At 38.6% G+C, this 22,615-nt stretch overlaps 1 protein-coding gene across 8 annotated transcripts in view; it reads left to right on the top strand.

The window, feature by feature from the left end:
* The window catches only part of APC (APC regulator of WNT signaling pathway), a 105,106-nt gene that overhangs the window by 60,730 nt on the left and 21,761 nt on the right, over positions 1 to 22,615 (top strand). For 6 of the 8 annotated variants that reach the window (XM_074813396.1, XM_074813397.1, XM_074813400.1 and 3 more), the window contains 5 exons: positions 867 to 975; positions 2,580 to 2,693; positions 6,535 to 6,618; positions 17,498 to 17,602; positions 21,353 to 21,475. In XM_074813396.1, coding sequence (XP_074669497.1) covers positions 867 to 975; positions 2,580 to 2,693; positions 6,535 to 6,618; positions 17,498 to 17,602; positions 21,353 to 21,475 — 535 coding nt within the window. The remainder of the gene's footprint in view (positions 1 to 866; positions 976 to 2,579; positions 2,694 to 6,534; positions 6,619 to 17,497; positions 17,603 to 21,352; positions 21,476 to 22,615) is intronic. The other 2 variants (XM_074813401.1, XM_074813402.1) reach the window with 1 other exon arrangement.

Raw genomic sequence — 22,615 nt, 5'->3', positions numbered from 1 at the left:
ACTTTTCTGTATTCTCCTACTAACCAGATTTTGCCAGAAAACTTTAGTACATATTTTGGTGTAACAATGAACGCTATATAACTATATTGATAAAATTCACAACTATATAAATGTAGTTCATGAAGGACTGATAAAATAATACGTAAAATTTCTAATACATCTTTTTCTTGGTAGTCTGCGTATATTAATCTTCTTATCTTTCTCATAGGCTACTCAGGTATGCAGTATGCTTATGATACCCATTTAAAATGTTTTAAACAGCTGCAAATGCATCCTGTCTATAACATTTGATGGAAAATACACTTTCAGAGTATTTTTAATACTCAGAGAAATAGCTTGATTTTATGTTCTGTACCCATCATTTTGGTATGGGTGACAAAGTTAGTAAGGAGACACTGCAAAGGCAGATGAGATAATTTACTTCAGTAATGTGATTCAGGGATGTATATGCTCCTGTAACATCCAGGCCTTTTCTTAAATGTATTTTGATGCATTGTACAAAGCATATTGTCTAAAAGAAGCAGGATACAAGTTAACACACAACTAATAGCTGTTTTCTGCTTTCAGAAAATGCCTCTTAGCTTTAGATTTCAAAGTGGGTTTATAGAGAAACGTAGGTATTTTTCTCTTTTATAGATGTGGACCTGATATACAGGAAGCTAGTGACTTGCTTAGCACAGAGGAGTGGATAGGTTGTTTAGCCGGGGCCAGGGAACTGCACCCACGATCTCAAATACCTTCTTAGTGCCCTCTTCAGATCTGGTTTCTCATTTAACCTTTTTTATGGGTATCAGTGCCTATTTCTGTAGTTACATATGGTAATGAGATCTTAATAGTGAGACATTTCCCACTTTTGTTTTTAATAGATCTCTTTTACTTGCGGAGCTTGAGAAGGAAGAGAAAGAAAAGGACTGGTATTATGCCCAGCTTCAGAACCTGACTAAAAGGATTGATAGTCTCCCCCTTACTGAAAATGTAAGTACCTTCAGTATGCTTAGTCATGTATCTGGTGCTATGATCTCTGTTTAGATGCTACTGTGTGTTTTTATGATTTGGTGACATTCTCAACTATCAATTTAAAACATTTTTTTATTCTCTATGTAAAGCTAACTTAGCCTAAATAATGCATTTTTCCATATATAATTCTACACGTTAAAATTCATACCTATCAGTATAAATGTCAGTGATAGAGAGGATCACTGGAAAGTTATTGTGACAAATGGATTACATGTCAGTAGGCTGCTTCCTTAAGTCTATTCCCCGGAGGCCTTTTCTCTATCCATTCTGATATTTAGCGGATTCTTTTACTTTTGAGAGCAATATTAGCCTAAGAGACAATTTACACAGCAGCTCTTAATTCATAACAACAGCAAGTGGTGCTATACCCTATGCAGGTATTGTTGCTCCAAGTTTTACCTTGGCATCTCGAAACTATTTATAGTAAGTCACCATTGTCTGGGATAATGAAGATCTCTGATATCCCAGATAGTACAGGTTTTCCTATTGTCAGACCTCAGCAACTTGGATATATTTGCAGTGCATTCTTTAACACATAAAGTGTTGGGAAGACCTGGTTGCTCATCTTTAGAGTCATATGTGATCAGGAATCAGTCAGCCTCCTGGAAATGGAAACAAATGGAAACACTTCCGTGACTGGGGTGAAACAGCTGGACTTCAGCAAATCTAACACTGAGTCATGACTGAGCTTATCAGAGCACCCGAAGCAAAGGGAGAAGGTCTGAAAGGGATCTTGAGGAAGTGCAACCCATTCCCTAAGGCACTGGTAGCTGTATCTGTGTCACTGTATTATCTCCCCAGTTTCATAGGTAATTAATTAACTTAATTCTTAGGATTAGGAAGCCTTGACATCTGCATTAAATCTCTCTTATGGTAATTTATACCCATTTCTACTTACTACATCCACAATGGAATCACAGATTCCATTCTTTTTAGTAGCATTTTACATGTTTGTAGATGACTGTCTCTTTCTGACTCTCTGAATTGACCTTGGTGAAGTCTTCTGGGAGGACTGCTCTTGAAGACTCTTGCAAACTGAGTAATTGTCCAAAGCCAGTGAAGTGTTTTGCTCCTGCCTTGAAAAATCTATCAGTTGGAATGTCTTCCCTTAAGCTGTGTTGTAGTTCCTGAATTGAACACTTGTGGTTTTTTTACAGGATAGTTAAAGCTGGATTAGATAGCAGTAGTATGAATGCCATCACTACGTGCGGTAGTTTGATACCTATGAATATTTTTGAAAATACTGATTCAGATGGCTCGAATAACAATTTTGTTGGTATGCTGACACACATTTGTAGCCAGATGTTCCAGGCTTTCAGTGAATGATACCATCTCAATGTTTATCTATTCTATTGAGTCATTTGACAAAACTTGCAGGTAGTATGTTGGTTGGACAACATTGTTCTTGTTTTTAATAATGCAGTCATATTTTAAGGATCTATTATTGTTGTTTGTTTATGAAGTTTGGTGTGAAAAAGCAATTGTTCTGCTTTTGTTCAGAGAAATACCTAGTTTACATAAACGTTGTTTACTAAAATGCTTTCTCTGTACTTCAATTTCAGTTCTCCTTGCAAACAGATATGACCAGAAGACAGTTGGAATATGAGGCAAGGCAAATCAGAGCTGCAATGGAAGAACAACTAGGTACTTGTCAGGACATGGAGAAGCGAGCACAGGTATAGTTTGTTTTTCATTATTAGAAGGAATGGAAAAAGTTTTCTTGAGTTTTTATTAAATTATTGGTGGTTGTATTTTTAAACTGTGTGTAAACACAGTGATACCTTAGAGCATTTAGGTAGCCTTTCAAATACAAAAATAGGAGTCAGAACATAGGAAATAACTACTCAGTAAAAAGTACCCTCTTCTGCCTGTTTAAAAGGCAACTTGTGAATAGGCAGAAGTAGACAATTTCTTCAAAAGAAAGTATTTTTTTTGTGATTATTTGCTTATAATTTATTACCATTTTAGCCTCAAACAAACACATATTTGCAACTGCTTTATTTTGCATCTGTCGTGCTGGGTTTTTCTCATGCTTTTAAGTTTAGAATAAAACACAGCTATTATTGTTAAGTTTCCTTAACCAGAAACCATTTATCAAGGAATAATCTTTGAAAACAAGGTATTCAAGTAAAATGTAATTCACATACATATCTGGAAGTTGTTTGCTCTCACCAAGAGTTGTTTTGCACTCATGATGAGAACATGTACAATTCTGTATGCAAACCAAGTTACATACATTTGGAAGTATAACTCAGAATGTAATTGTGTGGAACCTGTAAATGGAATAGTCAGTTGCTTGCTGGTTATAAAAACTGTTCCCCACAGTAGTAGAGTGACAATTGGAATTATTTATTACCATTTATTTCCAGAGGTGTTAAACAACCAGCCTGGTAAGATAACCTGTTTTTTTATGGTAAATGTTACAAAAATAACTCCTTTCAATAAAAATAGTCTCTTTAGGCTCTATTTTTCTCACTAGGTTTACTCAATACAAAATTTTGTTACATAAGAAACATTTCCAATTAATTTTGTTTGTGATTAGAAAGCTACTTTAAATTTTAAAGTGAGTAATTTAGTAGTACTTTTCAGAAAATTCACATGGTTTTAAGTATTTAGCAAAACAGATATCGTGCAGTTGTCAGGTATGTACTTGAGGACTGTGTAGGGATTTGACTATATACACATACTCAGATAGACCTAGGTTCAATCTGCCTGGATAATAACTGGCTCTGATCTGGAAACTGTATGGCTGTGTTACCAAGATTTATTAGCAGTGATGATGCCCTGCATGAATTCAGCTGTGCAACTTGTGTCAGCCAGTCCTGAGTGAAGGCCAAGCAGACTCAGGGTTGTCTGCAGATGTTAGCCTTGTTGCAGAAGACAGTGTTACAGCATTGACACTAGAACTTCTGGGAAAGCTCTCTTGCTGCTAGTAAGCTTAAGCTAGAATAAGGTGAATTAGGCTAAATAGGTAGGCTAGACTGCTGGCGAAATTCTAAATGTACTCAGGCAGAGAATAAATTAATTTTTTCAGAGAAACAATTTGACTGTCGTCATATCATTATGAAAGTAATTAAGTTGTCCCTGAAGTAGCTTCTTCCCTGCTTGTTCTTTTTAATCTTTTTTGGGGAAAAAATGCTACCAAGAAGATGTGGAAGATATTTTATGGTTTTCTAAATTAATGTTTGCCCATGGGCTTATCACAACTATTTTACTCTCTATATATGTATAACACATAATTACAGAAATTACAGTGTCTATTGTAGTTAGATAAAGATTAGGAAATAGGAAGTAACTACTTCTGCATGTGGTTCTTGTGAATTTGACTGGTAATTCCCCTTGGTTTCATTTTACCAAGGACAGGTGCCAAAAGTGTGTAGAAGTTCATTGGTGTACAAACACATAAAAGCAGATTCTGAATTATTTCACTGCGATGTTTAAATGTGCAAACTGAAATATTCATATTTCGCAAGTATGGTGAACTTGCTATCTTTTCAACTTCTTTCTGCTCTGTATTTGCCTTCCATCCTAACTGATTGTGGTACACAATACAATGGAAAATGTAAACTGAAGGGAACAGTTCAGCTATGTAAAGGCTGGCATTGCAGACATCTCTGTATGAAGAGTCCCAAAGATTATTTTGTGAGAGAGCTGATAATCTGCTGTTGTCCAAGAAGACTTACTGGAGCAGTGAAATCCAAATAATTTGTAACTGTAAATGATAAGTTACTTTATCCAACAATTTTATATTAGTAAAGGTGATGAGTAAATATAATAATGAGTGGTAATATACTACGAAAAATAGGACTAAAAGGTGATGTTTCTCATATAGGTTCTAAAACTAAAACCATTCCTCGTTCAATTGTGTACTTCTGTTTTTGTGTGTTTGCCGTGAGGCTCTACCCTTTTGTGGCAAGAAATGCATTATTTTTTCTGCTTATACAGTGTTTGCTACAAAATATGCTCCTGATTAATAGAATTCCTCAGTTTCCTTGAAAGACAAATAATGAATTCGCAGAAAGAAGAATGATCTGATGTTTAAATCTCTGGACTAAAATTGGGAAGGGTAGATTGAATTCCTGTCCTTTTTGAGGACTCAGTCAGTGATACTGAGCAAATCGTGCGATATTTAGGGTTTTTTTCACCTGCACAATATTATTTCCCCATGTTTTAGGTGTGTACGTACAGATATTCAGATTGTCTTGATGCTCTGTATGAAATAAATTGCTGGTTACACAGAAAGAAACTAAATTTAAGGAAAATTCAATTCATTCTTAAAGATAATGAGACACATATTCTGTCAGTCATGTATCACGTCACCAATGCAAAGTTATTTCCAGGAATGTATTTTCATTATCTTTCTAATACTTAAGAATTTCTCGATCAGGAACAAAGGAAGGATGAATTACATGTTTGCTTCATATTGTGCAGAAGCTTCTGTGTGTGCAGCTTTCAAATTTTTATTGGCATTTTTTCTGAAACTATGCTTTACAAATTCAAATCAAATTTATGGTTTAATGTTCGTAGCTTTGCATCTCTACTAAATGTTGACGTTTATGATGCTTTTCCCATAGCTGCTTATGATGCATGTTTCAGGAATTCATTCTATTCTATTCTAATGCTATTTAATCAGTTCGGTGTTCTGTCCATATCCTAATACTATTGGGCTAATTGTTTCCTGTCAAATTTTAAAGTCAAATAATGTCAGTTTATTAAATTGTCAAGCTTATAGAGGGATATATAACTTCATACACTTACTGTTTCACAGAATCATAATGCATCCTATGTGTCACAGTACAGCTTGTATGGAGTATATGTATCCTGCAACATTTGGGTTTTTTTAACATTCCTTTTACTAACCACAGACGGTTGCAGTGAGGAATGAGTAGCAATATTACTATTAAAGACATACAGACATTCAGAGATGTCTGTAAAATCCCAGACAAATCAAGGAAGCAGTATGTAGTTTTCTTTGTACTTAGCCCGTTAAATTCTTTGAGATTTGTAGGAGAAGAAAATATTCAGAGGCTGTGCATAAGCAAAACTCCCAAATCATTATAGTAACTGAATATAATAGAAGTCACTCAGGATTTCATACCTTCAAGACACTCTGCGAATATAAATCTCTCCCAAATCTCTGTAAGGCAAGCAGAATTCTAACATTGGAGATGAAAGTCAAGTAGTTTACTAAAGATCTGCACAAAATGTCAGTTTTAGAAACAGGAAAACTGTGCAAGTTAACAAGAACATTTTTTTATACCTGAATGTGTACTATGTAATGACTTACTATATCCAAATGAGTATCATTTTTATTAAAAACCCAACTACTCACTATGTTTTCAATGTTTGCAATCATGGCTTTGTTTTACTGTGAAGAACACTTGAATTACCACATGAATGAAGTAGTTTTATTTTGTAGTCAGTTGTATTTGCAAAGAACTCTTCATATTGTCATTCTATACAGTAAGTAAAAGGAGTTTTCAAACAAAATCAGACATGAAAATGCATTCATTTCAGGTGAGGGTGGTGAGAATTCAACAAATAGAGAAGGATATTCTTCGTATACGACAGCTCCTGCAATCACAAGCAGCTGAAGCAGAGGTTAGTGAGCAATTACTTGCCTTCTTTTGATGATGGTATGTATCTTTTTCTAAAAAAACCCACAAATTATTTGAATAAAGTGTTAGGCAGGTTTACTTCCATCAGCAGTAATGTCACAGTTAATCAACTGGTCAATATATGCTGGCTGTTACTTGCTCTCTTACCAGTGGAATACTTGGATTAGTCTTCATACTAGCTACTATTGCACTGTAATCTCTAATGATATATCAGTTAAGAGTTTAACTTGCAATTTCAGTAAAAATGCCAACGTACAATGTATTATAAAGGCCGAGTCTTGATTTTAGCAAATAATTATAACAATCAGTTGTACATACCTTTTTAAATATGCATCTCTGATAAGCACCTTCATGTTTTGCTTATCTTTTGAGAGAGATAAGATTAAAAAAAGGGTGAATACAGCTTCTGTCAGACTTTATTACAGAAGCCTGGCATATTTTTAGTGTTCAAGTATTGGGTCCTATATTCAGAAATACAAGATAATGTTTCCTGTAAATTAGAAAATCTATAGTGGTAGTTGCCATTAGCAAAAACTGCTCTCATAGTGGAAATTCACTTACAAGGTCAACTCCAGTTCTTGTACTGGTAAATTAAATATAAATTGTGTGTTGGAGCTGAATATTTTATGGTTTGTCTTCACCCAAAATAACTACTGTGAAAGCTCAGAGCAGCATTTGGATTACTAAGGGATGTATATTTTTACATTTTAAAAAATAATGGTTTCATAATTCCAGGATTTGGGGGAAAATCTGGTTTTATAAGTGAAGCAGACAGTAGTGTGTATAATCAGTTACCCAGTCTTTTGACATATTAACCAAGCCAGGTGTTTATACATATTGATGAGATCCCCCTGAGCCTTCTCTTCTCCAGGCTGAATAGTCCCAGCTCTCTCAGCCTCTCTGCATATGAGAAGTGCTCTAGTTCCTTAAGCACCATTGTGGCCCTACACAGGACTTGCTCCAGTAAGTCCATGTCTTTATTGTACTGGGGAGGCCAGAATGGTACACAGTACTCCTGATGCAGCCTCACCGGCTGAGTAGAGAGGAAGGATTGCCTCGCTCAACCTGCTGGCAACACAATTCTTAGTGCAGCCCAGGATACTGTTGGTCTTTTTGCCACAAGGGTCCATTGCTAGCATGTTCAACTTGTCCACCAGGACTTGCAGGTCCTGTTCTGTCAAGCTGCTTCACAGCTGGGCGGCCCTCTGCCATGTACTGGTGCCTGGGGTTGTCCCTTCGCAGGTGCAGGACTTTGCACTTCCCCTTGTTGAACTGCATGAGGTTCCTGTCAGCCCATTTCTCCAGCCTGTCCAAGGTCCATCTGAAAGGTGGCTGAACCATCTGGTGTATCATCTTCTCCAAGTTTTCTGTGATCTGCAAACTTGGTGAGGGTGCACTGTGTCCCAGCATTCAGGTCATTTATGGAATAGTACTGGTCCCGGTATTGACCCCTGGGGGACATCTCTAGTGACTTGCCTCCAACTGTACTTTGTGCTACTGATAACAACCCTCTAATGCCCAGCTGGTGTTCCACCAGTTTTCAATCCACATCACTGTCCACTTATCTAACCCACACATTGTCAGCTTGTCTATGATGACATTATGGGAGACAGTGTCTGAAGGCTTCCTAAAATTGATGTAAAAAGCCTGAGCTGCTCTTCCCTCACCCACCAAGCTAGTCACCTTTGCAGAAGGGTCAATCCTGACTTGCCCTTTGTAAAACCCTGCTGACTGTTCCCAGTCACCTTCTTGTCTTTCATTCTTTGGGAAAGCTTTCCAGGATTTCCTCTATCACCTTCAGTCACCGGGAACTGAGGTGAATCACAGAATCACAGAATTAACTAGGTTGGAAAGGACCTTGAAGATCATCTAGTCCAACCATTAACCTAGCACTGACAGTTCCCATCTACACCATATCTCTCAGCGCTATGTCGACTCTACTCTTAAACACCTCCAGGGATGGGGACTCCACCACCTCCCTGGGCAATCCATTCCACTGCCTAATAACCCGTTCTGTAAAGAAACACTTCCTGACATCTAGTCTAAACCTTCCCTGGTGCAACTTGAGGCCATTCCCTCTTGTCCTATCTCTTGTTACTTGGTTAAAGAGACTCATCCCCAGCTCTCTGCAACCTCCTTTCAGACAGCTGTAGAGGGCGATGAGGTCTCCCCTCAGCCTCCTCTTCTCCAGACTAAACAACCCCAGTTCCCTCAGCCGCTCCTCGTACGACCTGTGCTCCAGACCCTTCACCAGCTTCGTTGCCCTTCTCTGGACACGCTCGAGTAATTCAATGTCCTTTTTGTGGTGAGGGGCCCAGAACTGAACACAGTCATCGAAGTGCGGCCTCACCAGTGCTGAGTACAGGGGCAAGATCCCTTCCCTGTCCCTGCTGGCCACGCTATTGCTGATACAAGCCAGGATGCCATTGGCCTTCTTGGCCACCTGGGCACACTGCTGGCTCATGTTCAGCCGGCTGTCAATCAACACCCCCAGGTCCCTCTCTGACTGGCAGCTCTCCAGCCACTCCTCCCCAAGCCTGTAGCGCTGCTGGGGGTTGTTGTGGCCCAAGTGCAGCACCCGGCATTTGGCCTTATTGAAATTCCTACAGTTGGCCTTAGCCCATCGCTCCAGCCTGTCCAGGTCTCTCTGCGGAGCCTCCCTACCCTCGAGCAGATCAACACTCCCACCCAACTTGGTGTCATCTGCAAACTGACTGAGGGTGCACTCGATCCCCTCGTCTAGATCATCAATAAAGATGTTAAACAGGAGTGGCCCCAAAACCAAGCCCTGGGGGACACCACTTGTGACTGGCCTCCAACTGGATTTAACTCTGTTCACCACAACTCTTTGGGCCCGGCCATCCAGCCAGTTTTTTACCCAGCAAAGCATGCGATCATCTAAGCCTCGAGCAGCCAGTTTCACCAGGAGAATGTTGTGGGAAACGGTGTCAAAGGCCTTCCTAAAGTCAAGGTAAACTACATCCACAGCCTTTCCCTCGCCCTGTCGTAGAAGGAGATCAGATTTGTCAAGCAGGACCTGCCTTTCATAAACCCATGCTGACTGGGCCTGATCCCCTGGTTGTCCTGCATGTGTTGTAAGATGGTACTCTGGATGAGCTGTTCCATCAGCTTCCCAGGTACCGAAGTCAAGCTGACAGGCCTGTAATTTCCCAGATCATCCTTCCGACCCTTCTTATAGATGGGCATCACATTGGCCAATTTCCAATCTGTCGGGACCTCCCCGGTCAGCGAGGACTGCTGGTAAATGATGGAAAGTGGCTTGGCGAGCACCTCAGCCAGCTCCTTCAGCACCCTTGGGTGTATCCCATCCGGTCCCATAGACTTGTGTGTGTCTATGTGATGTAGCGGGTCACTGACTCTCTCCTGGATTGCAGGGGGGTCGTTCTCCCAGTCTCTATCATCTGGCTGAGGGGGCTGGATTCCCTTAATACAACTAGTCTTGTTATTAAAGACTGAGGCAAAGAAGGCATTAAGGACCTCAGCCTTCCCCTCATCACTTGCTACCAAGTTTCCTTCAGCATCTAGCAGGGGATGGAGACTCTCCCTGGTCTTTCTTTTGCTATTGACATAGAAACATTTCTTGTTATCCTTGATTGCTGAAGCCAGATTAATTTCCAGCTGGGCTTTCGACCTGATTTCCACCCTGCATAGCCTCACAGTGTCTTTGTAATCACTGTGAGTGGCTAGCCCCTTCTTCCAAAGGCTGTAAACTCTCCTTTTCTCCCTGAGTTGCAGCCAAAGCTCCCTGTTCAGCCAGGGTGGTCTTCTTTGTCACCGGCTTCTCTTACAGCACCTGGGGACTGCCTGCTCCTGAGCCATAAACACTTCCTTCTTAAAGAGCACCCAGCCTTCCTGGACCCCTATACCCTTCAGGACCATCTCCCAAGGGATCCTTTCAAGCAGTTGCCTAAACAAGACAAAGTCAGCCCTTTGGAAGTCCAGGATGGTGGTTCTGCTTCCTCCTCTCCTGGCCTCTCTAAGAATAGAGAACTCTATTATTTCATGATCGCTGTGCCCTAGTCGGCCTCCAGCCACCACATCATCCACCAGTCCTTCTCTGTTCACAAAGAGGAGATCCAGCAGGGCACCTTCTCTGGTTGGTTCTCTCACCGGCTGTGTTAGGAAGTTGTCCCCCACACATTCCAGGAATCTCTGGGACTGGTCCCGCTCTGCTGTGTTGTATTTCCAGCAGATGTCTGGGAAGTTGAAGTCCCCCACAAGAACAAGGGCAAGCGATCGTGAGATTTCACCCAAGTGGCTATAGAATATTTCATCCACCTCTCTGTCCTGGTTGGGTGGGCTATCGTAGACTCCTACTTCAACATCTGCCCTGTTGGCCTTCCCCCTGATTCTAACACAAAGACACTCCACCCTGTCTTCACTGCACTTGTATTCAAGGCAATCATAACAGTCCCTAACATACAGCGCCACCCCACCGCCTCTCCTACCTTGTCTATCCCTTCCAAAGAGCTTGTAGCCATCAACTGGCACGCTCCAGTCATGGGAGGCATCCCACCATGTTTCTGTGATAGCCACAACATCATAATTTGTGAAGCTGACTAGCCTGTAGTTCCTTTGATCTTCTTTCTTGCTATTATTGAAGACAGTGACATTTGTTCTCCTCTGGTCTTAAGGACCATCTCTCCCTGATGCCATGACCATTCAAGAGTGGCTTCACAGTGACATCGTCCCTCTCCCTCAGCACTCACAGGTGCAATCTGTGGGGCCATTAGGACTTACATATGTTCAGTTTGTTTAAGATCTCCCTAACCTGATCCTCCCCACCAAGGGTAAGTCTTCCTTGCTCCAGACTTTCGTTCTGGTCTCAGGGACCTGGATTCCTGAAGGGTGGTTTTACTGGTAAAGACTGAGGCAAAAAAGGCATTGAGTGTACCTTGGCCTTTTCTGTGTCCTGTGTCACCAGGTCCCCTTCCCCATTCAGCAGAAGGCTCACATTTTCCCTAGTCTTTCTTCTGCTGTTTATGTACTTGTGGAGTGCCTTTTTATTTGCCCTTCACATCCCTGCATGATTGGACAGCAACACTTTACTCCTGGGTCACCTGATCCCGGGTCTGCCTCTTGTACTCTTCCTTTTAATGCCCAAGTTCAGTTAGGAGCTTCTTGTTCATCCATACAAGCCTCCCGCTGCCCTTGCTTTGTTTCCTGCTTGTTGGGATGCACCTTTCTTGAGCTTGGAGAAGGTGATCCTTGAATATTGGCCATCTGCCTGAGGTCCCTCTTCTCTGCAGGGCTGTATCCCATGGGATTTTTCCAAGCAGATAATACCTGAAGAGGCTGAAACCTGCTCTTCTGCAGTGCAGGTCTGTGGTCCTGCTTTTGGCCTTCTCCCTCCTTTTAGGATCCTGAACCCTACCATCTCATGGTCACTGCAGCCAAGACTGCTTCTAACTTTCATGTCTTCAACCTTTTTTGTAAGTATCAGGTCCAGCACAGTACCTCTCCTTGTTGACTGTTCAATAACCCATGTCATGAAGTTGTCATCAGGCACTCAAGAAATCTCCTAGCATGTTTCATCCTATTATTGCCCCCCCGGCAGTTACCAGGGTCATGGTTGAAGTTCCCTATGAGAACCAGGGCCTGTACACATGAGGCTTCCTCCAGTTGTTTGGAAAAGGTCTTATCTGTTTCTTTTCCCTGATCAGGAAGTCTTTAGCAGATGTCCACTACAACAGCACCTGCATTGGTCTGCCAGCTAATCTTCACCCATAAGCTCCTGATGCATCTCCAGGCAGAGTTCCATGCACTCTAACTGCTCTCTCGCATAAAGGACAACTCCACCTTCTCACCTTAGAATCATAAAATCATTTAGGTTGGAAAAGATCTTTAAGATCATTGAGTCCAACCATAAACCTAACACTCCTAAGTCCCACTAAATCATGTCCCTAAGTGCCACATCTATACGTTTTATACACTTTTTAAATACTGCCAGGGATGGTGACTCAACCACTTCCCTGGGCAGCCTGTTGCAATGCTTAACAATCCTTTTGGGGCAGAATTTTTTCCTAATATCCAATCTAAACCTCCACTGGTACAACTTGAGGCAGTTTCCTCTCATCTTACTACTTGGGAAAAGAGACCAACACCCACCTTGCTACAACCTTCTTTCAGGTTGTTGTAGAGAGCAGTAAGGTCTTCCTTGAGCCTTTGTAAAATGTCTGTATTCCACAATTGCAGCCTTCCAGTCATATGAGCTATCCCACTCTATCTCCATGATCCCAGTGAGGTTGTAGCCCCATGACTGTACACACTTTAACTTCTCCTGTTTGTTCCCCACGCAGTGTGCCTTAGTGTAGAGGCATGCCAGAGAGGCGCCCAAGCGTGCCTATGCCCCAGCACAGGCTTGAGAGCTTTCCCCACAAGCCTGTTCTGTTGCACCTCCTTCCTTACATGCCTGTGCTCAAGGGGATTCCACTTCATCTCAGTTGTGTGGATTACCCTTGTGTTTCTACCAGCCAGAGCCCTTGCCTTGCCTGCCCTGTCCCCAACTTCCTTACTTGTTTGTTGAGGAATCACTCTTTCCCTCATCATTTCTAGTTTAAAGCTCTCCTTACCTGGGTGGCAACCTCCTTTTGCCCCATTTAGTCAGATCCTATCTCCAGAGTGTTTACCTCTTACTCTGGTAAAAAAATCTGCCATGTTTTTGGCTCACTTAAGATGAAGGACTGAAACAGCATTGAGAAGCAACTACAAAATTAAAGAAGTTTTATCTTAGTTCTTCACTCCTTTAACTACATTATTTGGCTGCTGAATATGTGGAAATTCTAATATATCGAAAATTTGTTGTGTGTCTTATCCATAAAGTGTCTGGATGGCTGGTTATATAGAATTACCAGAGTGCTGGTGGTAAAGGAGGCAGTCTTTACAATTTAGAGACACTTACAGTGTCTGTAAATTTTATATACAGTTTATAGTGTTTACTACATAACACTTTATAGTGTGTTGTAATAATTTCCAAAGGATGTCCATCTCCTATGGAAAACAGCTGGATGTAATTCTGAAATTGCCTGGTGACAGGGAGGAGGGTAGTAGCAGTCAAACTGCAGAGTCCATATAACTGAAAAATACAAACATGAGGCATTTATTATATTCTTACACTGTGCCAGATATAGTGATACCCAAATTGAATGTGCTCCTTACATTCATAAAGATTTAGTAACAACAAAATAAATACCATAGCTTGTCTACTGATACGGTTGGCCCCTGTGGTGATGCCAATCACTGTGGAATCCCAGTGCAATGTATCTTGTAGAGTAAGACCAAATATAATACTGCACCAGAAAAACAGCTTTTGGAAACCAATGAGCAGAGCAGATTTTGACTCACATATTAGCACCTTTTTAAGGTTTGGCAAATTACTAAGTCTTGTAAATGCTACTAGACAAAGTTGAAGTAGTTTACCAGCAAGTGATGGTACCTTCAAATTTTGTGAGGATTCTGTTAGATATTTTGCAAAATTTTCACAATAGGGTTCGAAATCCACTGTACAGTTGGACCACTCCAAAGCGATTTTTTGGCTGTTGGGTACAAATCTGAAATTATTTAGAAGAAAAGAAGCAAATTCTTGGCAAGTGTTTAATATGGGGGTTTCAGTTTGTTATAGTGGTATATGCCTTTCTTTCATAATATCTGTCATCTGAAATATGTGAAGTATTTCCATTGGGCAGTGTTGCTGTAGATAAAACGTAGCGGATTTACTCCATACAGAGATTATGCTCAGCAAGCTTTAAACTGTGGTGGACAGGAGTTCTCACAAGGATTTGACTCACTAGATTTCCTTTTTTCTTTGACTCAACTGTAGCAAAGTTGTTTAAATATTATGGTTTCTTATTTTTGTTTGTTGCATTGTTCTTTGTTCTTACCTTCTTGCTTATACATGTATGTGTATTGTGTTTAATATGAAGTAATGGCACAAAAAACATTTTCTGGTACCTAGAAAATAATAGTGTATCTGTAGTTTTCAACACACAGAAATAGTAGGGTAGTTGAATATTGGGGAAAAAAACAGTGGTTTGTGCATAGAAAAGTCTTCTATCCTAATAAATACACAAGGGGCTGCTTTGTCATGTTGACAAAACATTAGGTAATATTGTTTGTAATTGGTTGTCTTAGCAAAAATTATCCAGTCCTACTGTGTGTGCAAATGTCATAAAATAGCTAGAGATTTCTGATTTTTCTACTAGTAAATACAATAAAATCAATTGACAAGTGGTAGCTATTGTTGACTTCAGAAGCACTTAGAAAATAGTGGCAAACAAGATGGAGGGAGCAGATCTTTCTTGTGGTAATAGGCACATGCAGTCTTCCACCATTTTGCTGCAAGAGCAAACAAGCATACTCTGTTAAAGTGACTTTTGCAGTATGATGCCAGAATTCAGAAATGACAGCTCTAAACCCAGCTTACGCCTCTTCAAAAATCATGCTTCAAAATAGGTGGTGCTGTTTAACCCAGGGGACCTGTGTGCCATTCTCTAGCTGCTGTACCTCATGTAGAGGTTATAGTCTGCTACTGTTTACATGCTCTGGTTCTTTGCTGATGGGGTTGGTAGCTTATGTATATTTTCATCCACAGGTCCTACATTCAGTGTTAAAAGGTAATGCAAAGAGGGGGCATACTTGCAGTGGTTATACTGTCTTTATAACCACTAATCCACAGTCTGTCAGATGAATATTCATTTATTTACAATAATACTATATCTATACAAAAATATACTTTCATGATCTGTGTGTATACATATTATTTTTATATTTTTATAATATGCATATAAAAGAAATATATGCTGTTGCTTATATTAAATATATTAATAAATCTACAAAATTTATCTATTTATATCTATATAAAGAACTATTTAATAGGTACACCATCCTCACCACCCAAAAAAGTTTGCCTCAAACTCAGGAGTGTTCTTGGAAGAGTAGTATTATTCTCCCCTCAGGTGACCCAGTGGGTCAGAGCTCAGGTAATGAATAGTTCAGCTTTTTGCCTCTAGGTACCTTGAATACTGCTTTCTTCATGGGATTGAAACTTGCTGTCACCTTATGACTGGAAAATTCTGTTCTGAGTCATACTGGAGGTTTAGATCTAGATTTTGTCAAACTCATCATTACACTTTATTCAAGACTGAAGATACTGTGAGAGGGATTCAACATACAATACGTAATACTGTATTCAGCACACAATACAACAAGGCCTGATCTTGGCTGGGTTGTATTGGGAACCAAAATTTCGTTAGTCATTGTATGAGCATCAATAACAATATCATTTCATACACAATGATGGAAATGGTGAGTTTTAAAATTACAGATCAGGTTTAAAAGAATAGTAACACCGTCTCCTAAAATAATTTTGTGAGTTTTGCTTTGTGGGTTACTCATTTTCCAGAACTGAACATATAATGTTAAGGAAAATGCTGCCCACCATTTTCTCATGTTACTACTTTGTCTAATACTATTGTGTTTTTTGACATATCTTATTCTTTTAGTTAAACTGTATAGATTTCATTTTCATTTTTAAGTTTATCCCTAAATTACCACTTCACATGTATTTAGATAGTTACTGGTTTCTGAAATCCTGTTCAACATTAAATATTTTCCCAGTCTGAGGATCTGTTGTCTTTATGTGAACAAAATAGAGCTAGTATGCCAGCGATACTGTATGAGTTTGATCACTGGGTAACTAAAGAAGTTTCAATGTATATACATTGAAGAGAAGTATGTTTCTGCTAAAAGTTCAAGAGAAATTTACATAAAGCAAAATGAGACAGGCTATGCTATCATAGGCCATAGTGCTCAAGAACATTGTGCAGCCACATAGAAACTGAATTTAATATAGCAGGTATAGTTAAACAAATTAATTGAGAGGGATACAAGAGTGTTGTCTGTTAGGGTAGTAAGTAGCCTCTGAGTCTGAAAAGTTAGGTTTGTCATCAAAACTAATACTTTGAGAAAATTGTGTTTTGGTCATAAGGTGATACCTTTTCAACTCCAGACTTCAGGCCAGTTCCGTGGACAGGATTATTTATATCTTTATGAAAATCTGAAACATTTTAAACACATTAATAGATAAAGTTGGATACTTCACACACTTCATAACTTCTCAGTTATTCTATTTGCTTTATTAAGAAACTGTATTTAAAGGCCCAATTTTCATGTTGATCTCATGATCCCTGTCAGTGGCTGGTACACCAGTTTAATTTTCATGTAGATGTATATAAAATTTGGTCTCCTGAAAGAACTGAAATATGTCTGTACCAGCTTGCCAGATCAGTTGAATTCGTTTTGATGAAATACTAAATGGATCAGTATCAGGTTATAAAAATTTTATTTGTATTGAAGTGGTTATTCCTGCACTGTTTATCCTTAAAATTTAGAAGGATTCTTACAGTACAGATATCCTTCTGTTCAGGCAGAAATTATTCATCTTTGAATGCAAAGCTTGATTGGACTATGCTAGCCGTAGTCTCCAGTAAATGCATGGATCATGTGACAGCACAGAGAAGACAGTTGTTTGCTCCAATTCTGTTACATTTCTGATAGCAATGTGAGCACAGCTGGTGGAAAATGGTGTTTCTGTGTGTCACAGCAAATCCTTTGTCTTGCAGGGCTATAATCCTCAGAGGACATGCTTCACTTTCATCTTGCAGTTTTTCAAAGACACTCAGTCTCAGCTGTTAATTTTTGAGACTAAGCATTATGAAATACGAAGTACTGTTTAATGACTTTGTGAGGATGCAGCGTTGATGTATTCACAGTCTAGAAAGCTTTGAATGGTAAAGTGTACTTCATTTCTGTATGTAATTTCATAAACTCGTTTATGTTAACAGAGAGCACCTCAAGGCAAGCATGATGCAGGTTCCCATGATACAGAGAGGCAGAATGAAGGTCAAGGAGCAGCAGAAATCAGTGTGGCAACTAGCAGTACTGGTCAGGTAAATTGATCATTTTGTTTGTTAATAGTATAATTAAATACTTGAAATGTACAATGCTGGTATATCAGTATATACCTTAACAGCATTTGTGTGCTTGCTCATTTTAAAAAGATGGTTTTTTTCTTTCCATCTATACATGAGAAATTTCTTGTATTTATTAGAAGGAAATGTTTTAGTAAGATTAAGTATAAATATTCAGTAATGCAGGGAGCATTTTTCTTTTGTTTAAATGATTAATGAGCGTAATGCTATGAAGGAGATAACAAGCATGATTACAGAAAATTTATTTTATTGTAGGAGAACTGTAATAGTAGAAGTATGATTTAATTATGGAAAATCGTTCAAATTTTCACTTTAGAAGTTATCACTGAAATGTCAGTGATTTTTAAACAAGAGGAGAAGCAAATAGCAGGCTTATCATGAATGTTTCTTTAATACTGTTTTAGATAAAGCTTTGAGACAGTAGTATCAATCTCCTGGAAGGGGGCTGAAGGATTATTTAAATGCTTCTAAGTAATCTTTCATTGCTCTTCCTTTTATTAGTTAAATACATTAGTGAAATATTTTGAAGGGTACATTAAATTCTTTACTTGTATTTTAAAACAAATATTTATGACTTATCTCTTTGACTAAAAATACTTTTATTTACCATGTGCTAATGATCATTCCCCTCATGATTCCCAACTGTAGCTGAGACATTCTCATTAATAATTTGTGTCCTTAAAACTTCACACTACAAATTTAATAGTTGAATTCATATGCAAAATATTTTTGCTACTCCAGGGAAGTAGAATTATTTAAATTCTTCTGAAAGAGTCTTGTACAAGAAGATTTATCAGAAAGAATTGTCATTTGGCTAGAATATTTCACTTGATTAAACATTAAGCACAGCCCATAATTTTGCTTTTGAAATATGTTTGATCACCATTCGGAATTAAGTTCTATCAGCCATATCTGAGCAATTGCCTGAGGCTCTGACTGTAATTCTTATGACAGCTTTATTGTTTGGGAAGAAAATAGTTCAGTGCTGCTTTGGGGCTGAAAGCATAATGTATTTAAATAATTGATGCGTTATGGCTGTATCATCCATCTACAGTATATGAATCAGGAGTTTCTCTGGACAACATATTTTAAAGGGAAGGAAGGCAGAAGGGATTGTCATGTCTTGGCAGACTTAAGCAAGTGGGACATCCATTCAGACTTCATTTGAGGTCTTATGCTGAGGATTTGTGCAATTTTGAACTTTGCCTCATAAAAATGTATAAAACATGCATATTCCTTCCTCCTGGAGGTGGATAGAGCCAGGGCGCTGAATCTGTGTTAAAACAGACAGCAGGGGATTATTTACATTCAGTGCAAGGCCAGACAGAGGAGGCTTAATGGATTGGGCATTAACATTTATTTCTGATAAACCAGCTGAATACTTTGAGCAATCACTATTCAGTGGAATGCAAAAAAAGTTGTAACTTGGTTCTAATTGATTTTGTAGTCACATAATCAATGTTAATTGAAACATTGCCAGTTGAATCCAGGATTTTTCAGGATTCAGTTATGTCCTTTTCTGCACCATCTTTCAGCTGTCTTCACTTTTCCATTATGCTCACTGTTAATACTGCCGAAGTAAATTTTTTTTTCATACCTTTGTTTTGCAGATTTTAGGAAGGAATTCAATGAGATTGTCTGTTTTGTTAAGAAAATGTGCCACAAAATAGGGAAAATTACCTAATTGCCAGAGTAAATAGCAAGCGTAGTAAAACAAGGAGAGAAAGACAGTAAAGTATGAAAGGAGAAAACAGGATGAAGTAGACAGATAGAAGATTTTGAAATAGAAGGTTCTATACAAGAAGGGTCCACATAACATCTCCTTTTCATTCCCATTTTCTCAGATGAATGGCTACACACTTTACACTAGTTCTTTCACATCAGTCTTTAGGAGCCAGTAAGAAACATAGTTACACTTTATTTGGGCCTTCTGGCATCCTCAAAGTAGCAAGGCCACATGACGGCTCTAAAGGAAATAGTTATCTGAATCAAAGTTGATACAGTTTTGATACAGTTTTGGGAAAACGATAGGAAAATTATGCTCTTTCTGTCTATACCATGGTGAATTTTAATAGGTAGTGTTCCAAACATTCCTTTTTTACCTTCTTGGACAAAACAATCATATTGAACTTAATAATCGAGAATTCTGGCATGTACATTGTGTTGAACTTGTGATCCTCTCAATGTAGTTTGAGGTCAAGATGATATTAAGGGATTGCTCGGTGTAAAAATCTGGGAATTCACTCCCATGTTCCTAGGACTGCAGATTATTTAAGTGAATAATTGAGAAAATTCAGTATAATTTTTCATTCTAAGCTTTAAGATTTTTAATTTTTCCTATAGTCAACAGAGAAAATAAGGGCTTGTTTACATAGGAAATATATATTGGAATAAATGGTATGAATTTAAATCATTCTAGTTATATCTTTTAGTGTAATACTTATTCTGGAACATGCATGAAATGTTCTGAATTCAACTGGGAGAGTGAGATGAGTATAATAATGTGTGTTTAAATATTCTACTATAACTAGAATTTTTTTCTTTCTAGCCAAACTCTATATGAAATTATTCCAACCTTTTGCTTACAGTCATTTTCAACTTCAGATTTAAGATGTTGAACTGTATGAACAGCAAATAGTCAGAGGGGAATATTCTTTCTTCATGGTGCACCTAGAAGAAACACAGAAATAATTTCAAGAGTGTCATTCATACAGTTTTCTTCAGTGTGTTATATATTTTTATTGAAAAAAACTGATACTCACTGATCCGTATAGCTTGAAAATGTTGTTTTGCAAATTAAGCTAATAAATTCATGAACAGATTCTAGCCTTTGTAGAGGATCAACAAAAGACTGGTGACTAGCCCAGTAAAACAGTGTTCTGATACTAAAAGTGTTTGCTAGTCAGATGTATTTTTAAGTTCGTCAAAGTGAATGGGAAGGTGGGGACATAGTAAGGGAAACCTAACAGATAGGAAGCAGAGAAAAACAAAGAAAACAGCAATAAACAAACAAACAAAAAGCGCCAAGAGAGTGAGTGGGTAAAAGATAGTTTAAAAAAACGAAAAATGTAAATACGCAAAATACATTAAAAGGGGACAAAAATGCTAACTGAGTCTTGCTATTACAGGTAGGAGCATGCTGTTTACAGTAATTTCTAGGAAAATTACAGCAAATAGTGTCTGAGTTATTTTATAGCTTTTCATTGAGAAATGAAAGAGATTCATCCACTCATAATTCGCTTTTGATACGGACACATTCAAGCAGGGTTACTCCTTATCCAGATGAATCTCTTTTTACTTGTCAGTTCTTGTATACTTGATTGTGTTCTGAAGAAGTACAGACTTATTCCTATGCACTACATAATCTGACCTAAAAGTTGAGGCTGTTATTTTCTCTCTGTAAAAGTATAATTCGGTTTGTTTCAAAGTCCACTTTTCCTCCTCTTTTGGTGAAAATAGTAATTACAAAATAATTCAATTGAAAATACAATGCTATTGAGACACTTTCAGCAAAAGTGGTTAATAGAACCCAGTTTAACAGTGACCTCTAAGTTGTGTCAGGGCAGAGAGGACCTCACTTAACAAAAGTAAGTTGACAGTTCATTACTATCAATATGATTTCATGATCCAGTGCTGAAACTGAATTAGGCAATAGTTGTTTTTTCACTCAGACTTTGTTTTATACTGAATTGTTGTTTAAATCTGCAGGGTTCTGCTGCTCGAATGGACCACGAGACAGCCAGCGTTATGAGCTCTAGTAATAATTACTCTGTTCCTCGCAGACTGACAAGTCATCTGGGTACCAAGGTAACCGAAGATTACAAACCACAGGTCTCTAATGCTACATTTTTACTAATACAATAACCTCATTTTTTCTGCCAATAGTACTAGTATTAGCTGAACAATCTATCTACACATAGTAATATTGTGAAGTTAAAATTTTAGAATATTTTTTCAACTTTTAAAATATATGCACAGAAATCCTTTTTTTTTCTTGTTGATCAGTTAGGAGTTGTTGCAGTAAGGAAAAAATGATTGCTAGAAATTACTAGAATATCTAAAAAGCTTGTGATGTTGATTTATAATCCACGATGAAAACTAACCCTTTCAAGAGGGGTTCTTTGAATACATCCTCAAAACAGATGCAATTGCTAAGAAATTAAGCGGACAAAAACCAAAAAAACCCAACCCACCAAACAAACAAACAAACCCCCAAAAAGTTATGTAAACCCTTCATGGTGATAAATGTCTGTTCACAGAAGACTGCGCTCAAAGTATGTGTGCAACATGAAAAGAGAGGGGAAGAAAAGGACAAATCTGCAACACAAAATTGAGGTCATGAACCACTGGAGTTTATACTGCCTATGGAACCAACAGCAGTATAGATACTGTAGTGATGTGCTGAGCGCCGTCTTCTGGGAAGCAGGGCTGATTAGCCTGACATAGTATTACTTACTTTGGGCCTTAAACCGGTGTTACAGTGTTGTACTTTCAGTCCTGCGCTGTATGCATGTACCAAACGGAGGTGACATAAGCCAGTCTGTCTGTCTGCAAGTTTTTATTGTGAATTGTAGAATTCCTAAACACTGCAAACAACAGGAGAGCCCTGAAGGCAGGGAAAGGCACTGGGTGTGGAAGGACGCAGGCAAAGAAATAGGTTGAACTGAGTGTGCTATGGGTTGAGAAGAAGGGAAAGTGGTAGAGATTCTAAATAGAGGAATGCATTTTCAGATGCAGAAAGAGATGTATCTGTGGGCAGTGTGTGTATACAGAGAGAGAGAGAAATATGTTTTTAGTTTTACCTATACTATATTTGCCACAACCTGGAAGCTTAATTTTGGTGGCTTCTTCAGCTTTATCCTCTGACAAAAACTTTACCTTCCAAATCCAAATAACACTGGATTAAAGCTGCCACTTGAAATATCTCTCAAGAGGCATGTGTAAAGCAGATTAAATTCACTCTCCTTTAAG

Source organism: Strix aluco, chromosome Z (genome assembly GCF_031877795.1).
Source record: "Strix aluco isolate bStrAlu1 chromosome Z, bStrAlu1.hap1, whole genome shotgun sequence".
In the NCBI taxonomy this organism is placed as follows: Eukaryota; Metazoa; Chordata; class Aves; order Strigiformes; family Strigidae; genus Strix; species Strix aluco.
This window is presented reverse-complemented; position numbering and strand designations above follow the sequence as displayed.